At 42.0% G+C, this 11,108-nt stretch overlaps 5 protein-coding genes across 5 annotated transcripts; 3 read left to right on the top strand and 2 right to left on the bottom strand.

Moving 5' to 3' along the window:
- Positions 1 to 8: 8 nt before the first annotated feature.
- RPB10 (DNA-directed RNA polymerase core subunit RPB10) lies at positions 9 to 221 on the bottom strand (the record flags this gene model as incomplete). The annotated part of the gene is made up of 1 exon (XM_037281693.1): positions 9 to 221. The coding sequence occupies one exon, from the start codon at positions 219 to 221 to the stop codon at positions 9 to 11; it is 213 nt and encodes a 70-aa protein (XP_037137588.1).
- A 498-nt stretch (positions 222 to 719) lies between these two features.
- On the top strand, positions 720 to 3,371 carry NAN1 (Nan1p; the record flags this gene model as incomplete). Its single annotated transcript, XM_037281692.1, has 1 exon — positions 720 to 3,371. The coding sequence occupies one exon, from the start codon at positions 720 to 722 to the stop codon at positions 3,369 to 3,371; it is 2,652 nt and encodes an 883-aa protein (XP_037137587.1).
- Positions 3,372 to 3,677: 306 nt separating this feature from the next.
- Positions 3,678 to 4,961, top strand: NPT1 (nicotinate phosphoribosyltransferase; the record flags this gene model as incomplete). Its single annotated transcript, XM_037281691.1, has 1 exon — positions 3,678 to 4,961. The coding sequence occupies one exon, from the start codon at positions 3,678 to 3,680 to the stop codon at positions 4,959 to 4,961; it is 1,284 nt and encodes a 427-aa protein (XP_037137586.1).
- Positions 4,962 to 5,201: 240 nt separating this feature from the next.
- KAP120 (karyopherin KAP120) lies at positions 5,202 to 8,297 on the top strand (the record flags this gene model as incomplete). Its single annotated transcript, XM_037281690.1, has 1 exon — positions 5,202 to 8,297. The coding sequence occupies one exon, from the start codon at positions 5,202 to 5,204 to the stop codon at positions 8,295 to 8,297; it is 3,096 nt and encodes a 1,031-aa protein (XP_037137585.1).
- A 93-nt stretch (positions 8,298 to 8,390) lies between these two features.
- On the bottom strand, positions 8,391 to 10,919 carry PTP2 (tyrosine protein phosphatase PTP2; the record flags this gene model as incomplete). The annotated part of the gene is made up of 1 exon (XM_037281689.1): positions 8,391 to 10,919. The coding sequence occupies one exon, from the start codon at positions 10,917 to 10,919 to the stop codon at positions 8,391 to 8,393; it is 2,529 nt and encodes an 842-aa protein (XP_037137584.1).
- Positions 10,920 to 11,108: the final 189 nt, after the last annotated feature.

The following is an 11,108-nucleotide window of genomic DNA, read 5'->3' as shown; positions in this document are numbered from 1 at the left end:
TAAGAACCCTAATCCCTTCTTTCTAGCGGGTTATATCTCAAGAATTTCTCAATCAGATCAACATGCGTTAGAATCATTCTCCTGCAACAGTATCTTTTCAAACCCAATTTTGTAAGAGCGCTACCTTCATCAAGCTCATCTTCTTGCAACATGTTCAAATAACTTTCCCACTTGTCTCCCACAACCTTGCCACACGAAAAACATCTAACGGGAACGATCATCTTCTAATCAATCTGAACTGACCCGCTTGCCTCAAGCCTTGACGATGAACTGCTGAGCTGATGGCGACTAAGTTGTTAAGAACATCGAATTTTTCGATGCTCTTGAGAGACTTTCGTATCAAACGATGAAGAAAAGTGTCAGTAAATAACTGACGAGCAGACAATGGCATTGAATAGATAGTAACGGCATTTCGTCTGGGATCCCATCCATTCAGGGCTTTGTAATTTATTTCAATTTTCACGGCCTTTGAATCAATCGAAAAGGCACAATGGCGACATAGCCGAGATTTTTTACTTTTTAAGGCTTGCGTAATTCATGGAAGCCATCCACCATGACTCTGATGCCGGCTGGAAGGTCTGGAGAATCTTGAATAGAGGTTTTAGGCTTTATTGCCCATTGTGAGTGGCCAGTCGGTCAGCTCGTTCGACGTGATTTGCAAAATTTTCGATGAAAGCGATGAGATGAGCTAAAATGCCATAGTTAAATGGTGTCTGGTTATGGCCAAACAGTGGGATTATATCGCTAGCGATCGTATTGAGATGAATCAGGCAACAGTTTACCAGAAATATAAACTGTCCGTCGTCTCGGGTGGAAAACCGTCGCTTCCACGCGCAGCAAACCGGTCCTGTTGCGACAAGGGACTTGGATGTTTGACTGGTGATGAACTCAGCTACATCGTGCCATTCAACAATCAGATCAAAGTGTACTCAACTGAGACGAGACAATGCGTGAAGACTTTGAAGTTCGGTAACAACGAATGTCTGTCCGACGTTTTCGTAAAGGGTAAGGCTATTATTGCCGACATCATACTGGGAGATGCTACTAAGGACGTAGCGGAGCGCGAAGAAGATAACCAAATCACCGTTTTCACCGATAATGGACGCATTCTCGTTTTAAACTATAGAGGAAAACTTCTCGATTCGCCAAAAACGCTACAGTTAAATCTGGGAAAAGACGAGACAGTTTGCAAAGTGTTCAGCTCGGAAGGCCGGAGATATAAGCTTCTGACATCTCAGGAGTCGTCTGGGAATGGATCGGAATTCACGTACAAGATTTACGACATAAAGTTCGATGAGAAAGTGCAATTGAGCTTGGAAACGACGTTTGAGAACGTGTTTTTGTCCACTTGGAGCTCCAGAGACAAATACTTGGCATTCTTATGTCATAATGAAAACAAGAAAAACATAAAAATTTACTCGGTCTTTGATTCTTCCATTATAAGAGAGTTTCCGTTAAATTTGGCATCCCAACAGTCACCCTCCTCATCGGCCAACTCAAGATATGTCACTAGTATGGCAATCGACTGTAGCGGAACTCAACTGGCCTTGGGGTTTGCCTCTGGTGTGATAAATGTCATCGAAATATCAAACTTGCAAGAGAGATTACTCAAGTGGCATATAGATGCCGTTCTATCTCTTTGCTTCACTAGAGATGGATCGTATCTTCTTTCCGGTGGCTGGGAAAAAGTTTTAAGTTTTTGGCAATTATCCACTAATATGCAGCAGTTCTTACCTCGTCTCAACGGTGTCATAATAAGCTGCGAATCGGTGGCGAACGATAAGTACTACTCGTTGGCATTGCAAATGACAGAAAATACGACAAATTCAGATTACCAGCTACTGTTACTGAACGCAGCAGATTTAACGTCAAAAGTGGTAATAAACGGTCCATTGCCAGTTTTCGTTAGCGCAGTTAAAGATACTGTCCAGCCAGTATCCTCCATAGCGACAAAGACGTCTACAACACTGACAACTTCTAGTTCGTCCAAGAAGAAACATAAGAAAAAGCTTTTGAAGGCAAAAAGACAAGATTTTACTACATGTGCCAGCATCAACCCTGTTACGAAGCAAATATATTTGCCACATATGTCCGCCATGCAAACCTACGATTTTTATAGGAACGAGCAAACTTCTTACCAATATCTGGCATCGGGTGTCAATAATTCGATGGGTAAAGTTAGGTTTGAGATGAACATCCAGGATCCTGTTATCGCCGATGTTCAATTCACAAAAGACGGGAAATGGATGGCAACATATGAAATCGAATATCCGCCAGAAGATCTTCTGTCTTCAAAGGATCTAATGCACATCTTGAAGTTTTGGGATAAGGAAGAGAACGGGTCAGATTGGAATTTGAGGACAAAAGTGATCAATCCACATGGTACTGGAGTCCCGATAACGAAAATGTTGCCTGCACCTTGGGCTGTAAATGGTTCTCAAGGGTTCCTCACAGCAGACAACGATGTGGGTCTCAAATATTGGTCTTACGAACAATACGAGAAAAATTGGTGTCTGACGAAAATCTCGTTGCCCAATCTCAACCATTTCAGCAATTCGGTGTCTCTAGCATGGTCGCAGGACGGCAGTTTGATCTTCCACGCTTTCGATGAGAAGATATTCGTCATCGATTTCGAAACTTTTAGGCAGTTTGAGACGCCCAACGAAAAAATAAACGAATTCAACATGGACTCTGAAATTCAAGCCATCAAACTGGTCAACAATACCAACCTAATAGTGGCCACGCGTACCACATTGAATACCATCAACCTCCTAAACGGCGTCATCACCAGCAGTTATGACTTATATCCCTACGCGGATGGCATCTACAAGAATGGTCACCTGGACAGATTAATCAGCTGTGACGAGAAAACAGGTACAATAGCACTGGTAATCAACCAGAAACTCAAAGATGTCGAGGGCAGTCCCTCGATCAATTATAAATCTCGTGTTATCGTCTTTGACAACGAGCTCTCCAAGAAATTGGGCAATTTCACGCACTCAGACTACATTTCCTGGATAGGTTGGAACCACGGCACTGATTTCATCTTTCTCGACACACAATGCCGTCTGGGAATCATCGGAACCACCGTTAATACTGAGATGTCAGATGAATTAAACAAAGAAGGCATCCTAGAAGGTCTCAAAAGCGGTACAAGCGATTTTGCCACACAGCTGGAAAAACTGTCGTCATCGAAACGCATCGACGGCCCAGCAGACGAAGACCAACAGGAAGAAATTGCATTGGAATTTATCAACGGCGACAAGAATGATAAACTGATAAATATGAATAGTTTCACCAGCATGCTTGATAACTTTCAGAACATTCAAATGGATACGCTTTTTGATCGTGTCATGAGAGTCATAGGATGAAACGCAACGTATATCAATATGTAAAATTAAACTACCAACCATCACACTGGAACAACTATTTACTGTCATTTCAAAATGACTAACCAAGGTGATTTTTATAATGGCTGCGTCCGCCAAGCAAGATAGATAATAATAAAAAAAAAAAACCTTCCCTTCGAAAGAATTAAAATTCAATGTTGTAGAGGCTGGAGGCTTTCCATTTGACGTTAATTGAACTGCCAAATTTACTGCAAGACATTTTTGGCTTTTTAACACAGAAAGAAGCATTTTTTGAGTCGGATTGCGAATAAAGTCAGAGGCGAGACCATGGCGGAACGGGTTATAAATTCATTGCTGGATACAGATCTGTATAAGCTGACCATGCATGCTGCTGTCTTCCAAAATTTTCCAGATGCGGAAGTGGTTTACAAATATACGAATAGATCATCGCAATTGCATTTCAATTCTGATGCCATCGCCTGGCTACTTGACCAGATAGACCTTTTGGGAGAGCTCAGGTTCAGTCCCGAGGAGATCGAGTACTTAGGCAAAGAGATTGAATACTTTCCACGCGCGTACCTTGATTACCTTAAGGATTTTAAGCTAGATCCCAAGAGACAGATCGAGTTTGCAACACAAGCCGTCGAGGGTACTTCAGACAGATTTGACCTTGAGATCCTCGTGAAGGGTAAATGGATGGATACCATCCTGTATGAGATTCCAGTATTGTCGCTGGTTTCTGAGGCTTATTTCAAGTACGTTGACACAGACTGGACATATGAGGGTCAAGTGGAACAGGCCAAAGCCAAGGCTCTCAAGCTCTTCGAAAACCAAATTAAATTCAGTGAGTTTGGCACAAGACGCCGCAGATCTCTGAAAGCGCAGGATATGGTTATGGAGGGTATAATGAGCGCCGTGAACGAGGACGCCGAGAGCTATAGCCAGTGCTTCCTTGGGACCTCGAACGTCTTCTTCGCCAAGAAATTTGGTGTCAAGCCAATCGGAACCGTCGCTCATGAGTGGTTTATGGGCATTGCAGCCATCACAAACGACTACCCCAACGCCAACAAGAATGCTATGGACTTCTGGATCAACACTTTCGGAGCTGAACACGCCGGATTGGCTCTAACGGATACATTCGGCACGGATAACTTCCTGGTGTCCTTCAGACGCCCATACTCAGACTACTACGTAGGCGTGAGACAGGATTCCGGCGATCCCATCGAGTACACCAAGAAAATAGCGAACCACTACCACAACGTTTTGAATCTTCCGCTGTTCAGCAAAGTCGTCTGCTACTCTGATTCTCTGGACATCGAAAAAGCTATAAAGTATGCCCATGTAGCACAGGAACACGGTCTTCTAGCTACTTTCGGGATCGGCACAAACCTGACAAACGATTTCCGCAGACGATCCGATCCCTCTCTCAAGAGCGAGCCTTTAAACATTGTTATCAAGCTACTCGAAGTGAACAAGCGTCATGCCGTCAAGATCTCAGATAACTTGGCCAAGAATATGGGTGATCCCAAAACTGTCCTGAGGGTCAAGAAAGAGCTGGGATACGTTGAACGTAGCTGGGCTGGAGATACCGAGGCCCATAGATGGGTTTAACTTCATTATTTACTGTCGCCAGTCGGCGCTCAATACCCGGACATAGAATCTAGTTTTGTTAGGCCTTAAATATGAGCGCCCTTCCTCATCATCACCATACAAACACATAGAGCGCTAGTTGTATGCTGATGGTTCTGAACTTTTAGCAGCTCGTGTCATTCATATCTACTCTGTTCTCTGTAATTTACCAGGCTTCTCAAGGAGCATTTCATTTAAAGCGGTGTTGCAAGGACAAGAACAATGTCGAGCGACAGTTCATTGAATGAGTTTAATCTTTTGGAGACCCTGCAACAGGTGAGCGATCCCCAGCACATTGGATCAAACGTTCAAAAAGCAGCGGAGCAGCAATTGAAGGAGTGGCAGTCACAGCCTGGACTTCACTTTCTGTTGCAATCGATATACTTAGATTTGTCGAAGTCTTTGCAAATCAGATGGCTCTCCGTTATTCAGTTCAAAAATGGAATTGAAAGGTTCTGGAGATCTACCAGAGTCAATGCGATCAGTAAGGATGAGAAGAGGTCGATCCGTGGTCGACTTTTTGATCTGATCGAGGAGCAAAACAACCAACTTTGCATTCAGAACGCTCAAGCGGCTGCTAAAATTGCACGTTTGGACTTCCCTGTCGATTGGCCTACTCTTTTCGAAGAACTAGAACGACTGCTGTCCAATGAACACATAATCCGTGATACCGTGAGAGTTTACAATATACTGATGCATGTGAACCAAATTATCAAGACTCTTGGCTCCGCTAGGATCGGAAGATGCAGACCAGCCATGCAAAGCAAGGTTCCGTTGATCTTTCCTCTGGTGGTTCGGATCTACTTGGACTCTTTCGAGAATTGGTCGACGTCGTCGGCTCTCACTGAAGATAAACTGACTAGGTTGCAGATTTCATACCTGGCACTTAAAGTACTGAGGCGAATAATCACAGATGGATATGAACGTCCACATAAAGATGAATCAGTCTGCGAATTCATGAAGGTAACCGTTTCACATTTTGATTTGCTCCTTGCACATCAACAGCACTTTTCAAAGTTCGATATATATGAGAAATTCATAAAGTGTTACGGGAAATTGCACTACACGTTAATTACCAACTCGCCGGCTAGTTTCATCCTATTACCGTGTTCCACGCAAATCTTAGTCTCATATACCCGTTTGCTATTCGAGCAGGCCTCAACTGTTTACAACGAGAAGTCCGACGAAAATGGTGATTTCTGGGAGCAGACTGCTATTAGAAGCCTATTGATTTTAAAGAGAGTCTTTAACTTCATAAACAAAAAAGGCGCTGTCATCTTAAAGGCTAGAAGCGATAAAATTAGCATTGATGAGTCCATCAAGAGGATTTCCGCTGAATTTTTGAATGAACAACTTGTGACTAATCTTGTCGATACGTTGATGAGATGGTATTTGAAACTACGTCCATGCGACCTAGAGACGTGGTTTCTCGATCCTGAGGAATGGATTAACGAGCAGATTACGACAAGCTATGAATACCAGATCAGACCATGCGCGGAGAATTTCTTCCAAGATCTCATCAACACCTTCCCTGAGTTACTCGTGCCTTATCTTCTAAACAAAATTGAAAACGAGGCAGTAGCGCTATCCGATTCTCTTGAAGATCTCATAACCAAGGATGCAATTTATGCCAGCTTCCAATTAAGCGCTCCTGCAGTCAGTGAACTAGTTGATTTTGATAGATTACTAGTCCAAGTGTTTTTGCCCGAGGCCACATCCATGACTGCTTCGCAGGATCAACTAAAGATCATTAAGAGACGTGTTTGCTTAATAATCAATGAGTGGTGCACCATAAAATGTTCAGAGGAAAGCAAAAAACTTTGCTATGGGTTTTTTTCCAACCTTTTGATGAACGAAAATGACAAGGTTGTCTTGTTGACTTGTGTGAAGTCCTTGAGGACTATGATTGATGACTGGAATTTTAACAAAGACACTTTCCAACCTTTTTTGGTCGACACAGTTACCATTTTGCTGCGAAAACTATTACCGTCTATGTCCCTCACTGAAACCCGACTTTACATTCTACATACATTAAGCGACATCATTATTCAAACCAAACCGTTGCTAAGCAATGATCTACTGATTGAAATTTTACAGATGGTTCCAAAATTATGGGAAATTTCAACGACGAACTCATCGGAGGCAATTTTATCGAATGCATTGATTAGATTGTTGAGACACCTTGTTGCATCTTTAGGCCCTCAATCTCATCTGACATGGTCTATCGCTTTACCGGTGGTAGCCGAATCTTGTAAGCCCTCTTCCGAACATTACCATTTATTGAACGAGGACGGTTACGAGCTTTGGGGTGCTCTGCTACAAAATTTTTCCAATCAAGACAAAAAGCTGGACCCAGAATTTTATCAACTGCTACCATTTCTGGAGTATGGAGTCGAAGCACATACAGAGATTTTGCCCACTTTACTTGAGATAGTCAAGAGCTATGCGCTGCTACTCAGCACCGAAGAGTTTTTTTCCTGTCCCACCTTTTCTCAGATTTTCGCCAATGTATCCACTTATCTCCTTAAATTGAGAGACGACTCGTTCCATTTATGTCTAGAAATTTGGGAGATCCTGGTACTTGCAGATGAAGCCGATAACGAAGAGTTACTTTTGAACAATTTTTCTTCTACCAACGTTATGAAGTCAATATTTGACAGCATTTTCAAGGAGAATGCCTTATCTGGGTATCAACGAGTTCAAGTGATTCAAATTGTTGCCAGAATTGCTTATGTCCGTCCGGAAGCTTTAATGAGTGTATTATCATCGTATCATCAAGCACTACCAACTCTAAAAGAAGTCCAAGAGTTCCCAGCTAATGATAGGCTTTCGATATATCGCGAAATGTCATTTGAGCAAACCGTGAGCAAATTGTTGTCAATCTGGATTTCTGACTTTAAGGATCTCTACGATCCCAAGAATAAGAAAGTGCATATTTTGGGAATATCCAGCCTATTAAGGACGGGTCTGATATCAGTTTTATCAGACTTTCAAATGATTGCTTCAATCTGGGTCGAAATGCTAGAAGAAATTAATGAATCTAGTGGCGGCGATTGTGAGAAATATCATATAAACGATCTAGTAACGCCACAATCTATTGACTTCCATCCTTTGACAGCAGAACAATTGAGATATCATAACCTCGGCAAGAATAATGACCCTGCTCATAATATTAGCTTAAAGGAGTTCATCAACCGCACTTTGCAATTCCTGAAGCAGAATCTTGGCTCTCAATATGAAGATCTTATGAGCAATGTGGATCCCAAGCTTCTCGAAAATCTAGGTCTATTCCTCACCATAAATTCAAGTGGTGATTGACCTCCTTTCTGGTTGACTGGCTACTCAATCCTTAATACGATTCGAAATATACATGTTTTTATGTATATGTATATATTCGCATGCCTATGTTCCCTATACCTCAGATTTTCCCGTTCCTTTCTGCTTCTCTAATGCAAAATATTGAAGAAGTGACTCATAGCAAGTGATGTATTGAGTCAAGTTTTGTACCATAGAAATCCTCTGTTTCCTTAGTTCATTCACAATGATGAAAATGAGATCCTCTGACATGTTCCAGACGTCTATCCTATTTGAAGATTTGGCCGGACTCGTTAAAACATTCAGAAGGAAGTCTAATGTTATGTAGACTCCTGTTCTGCCACAACCTGCCGAACAGTGAACTAATAAGGGTGGTTGCTTTTGGATGCCCGTGGTCTTACTAGCTTTCTCGGACCAAGCATCTTCTGCATACATCGTCGCCTCTTTGGCCTTCCCTGCGCGCAAATCAGACAAGATCATGGAGGGTTTGTTTAACAACATGTTCTTTATTGTGTAAAGACTCAAGATATCTTGCATGACGACACCGCAAGAGTCCAACCATTTAGTATATTGTAATTGGTAAACTGTCAATTTTTCAGAGTCACTTTTTCCTCGGTTGTTCTTATAGAAGGAGAATATTCGCAAAATACATCCGTCGACATTGCAGCAGTTTTCAAAAGTTTCAGTAATGTCAATCTGATATTTCTGTTCGGATCTATCATTGTTCCAGTAGATATCCCATTTTCTTAAAAATAACTCATCATTTGAGTTCAACGAAATTATAACTTTAACCTTATTAGCCGAAATTACTTTCCAAAAATCGTCAATAGTTGATGGCAATGGTGCCTGCGTCGCGATATAGTTAAGCTCTGAGTTTATCTGTGGCAGATTTAAGTAGTTAGCGTTGAAATAGTCATTGAAGTTTTCTTTGGAATCAGTCCCCACAGTGTCTTGATTCTCATTATGTCTGAGACAGTATGCGTCGGAATGTTTTTGATTGAAGTAAGAAGAGTTAGAATTTCTCCTTTTTCTTTGCAATGCATTTTCAGATGGTGTATCAGTTGTACTATCCGCTTGACCAAGTGCAGGCGAGGAATCAAGAGAGTTAGGTGGTCCATGAATTGGGGAGGGTTGCAATTTAACTCTTGAATGCTCATATGGCAGAATATTTGAATATCTATTCTTCGAAAATGATTGAATTCCGTGAGACATGGCGTAGTTTCCCATCGGTGTGAGCAATGATTCACCATCGGAATCTAAATGAGAAGATACGGAAGAATTTGGTGAAGAGGAGCTTGTGATTATTTCACCCGGTTTCATACCTCCATTGCCTAAAGTCACCTGCGGATTTGGTATAGTTATCTTCAGACTTGCTTCTGACAGACAAGGCGATGACGATTTTGACTTGATGCTGCTTGTGCTAGTCTTTCCTCTAAACTCTTTCTGCAGGTTAGCAAGCGAGTAAATCTTGTGATACGAGTTGGAATCTTGAATCTTACGCGCCCCTTGAGTATTATCATTAGTTGTCAGACCTCTTTCAAGTCGTTTCAATTCCAAACTTTCCAGGAATTCGAAATTTTCAAGCAGCTTTTGTAGAATTTTATCGCCTGCTTCTCTCTTTGAGAACGGCCTCAGCCACTTTGGCAATAGAGGATCATTGTCCTCCAGCTCATCAGGTATGTGAAGACTGAAAAACTTCCTCAGCGAGGTCGGTGAATAATGAATAGTATCCTTCTTGATCGATTGTATGAACATTTTATCAGTTGCCTTAGGTAACATTTTGATCGTGAGATTGAGTTTCTTTTGCCCACCCTGGCCCTGCGATTTCCGGTATTCAGCATTCGCTTCGGTGCTGTTTGGCGGGACATCAACAGTATCCTTCAAGGAAGCATTTTCAAAATCACAACCACTTCTCTCCATTTTCTCCAAAATGTACAGTTTGACGTTTTTCTTGCACAATTCATTGTACAAGAAATAATTGAACTTCTTGACCAACCAGTAGGTCGAGACCAAACAGTGGTTCATCCTACTACAACCATCGTAGAATAGAAACGTACTGCAATTATCGATCAGACTCATCAGCTTCAATCTTTTTGAGTCATCTATAACTGATTGAAGCAACTTCTCGAAATGATACTTTGGTCTTTTGACCAAAGTGCTGGGCAACGACAAATGCACACGATAAATATCCTTGCTTAAAGCTTCTCCATTATCGGCGTGAGTACTTCTAACGGTCGTGTTCGAATCGCTGGACGAGAGCAAACACCCACTAGTCGTTAAATCAAATATCAGCATAGTGTTGTCATCGTTTGCGGAATCTTCAGACCGACTCTTGACATCTCTAATATCGAAGCATTCTTGAAGTCCGTCAATATGGTACTCTTTCGACGTAGTGAGGTCAACAAAATCTCTCGCAGATGGCAAAACGGCGCGATTCTGCAAATGGTTGACAGATGGCGCAGACGCAACGTGTTGCAGTGTGAGAAACGGCGGTTTGGAATAAAGATTCATTGTGCTGCTCGAAACGCTCGCGCTGGATAATACTGGAGCCTTCTCAGGGATTGAACTCGAAGTCGTAGCTGACGCTGAACCAGTGCTAGCAGTTCCTCCGGAGTTGATCACCATTCAAGTATATGTTTCTTTTCTACCAAATTTAAGACCTCTGAAACACTTTACTTCTGAAAATTCCTAAATTCATCAGATTCACTAGCGATGACTCGGTCCACTGATCAGTTTCGCTTCCAAGTAACTCCCAAGATGCTGCTTTTCCTCCTCGGATCTATCTTAAACGTTCGCCTCTAACTCGAGTTTCAG

This window comes from Torulaspora globosa, chromosome 1 (assembly GCF_014133895.1).
Source record: "Torulaspora globosa chromosome 1, complete sequence".
Classification (NCBI taxonomy): Eukaryota; Fungi; Ascomycota; class Saccharomycetes; order Saccharomycetales; family Saccharomycetaceae; genus Torulaspora; species Torulaspora globosa.
Note: the sequence above shows the minus strand (reverse complement) of the source record. Positions and strands in the feature narration are given on the sequence as shown.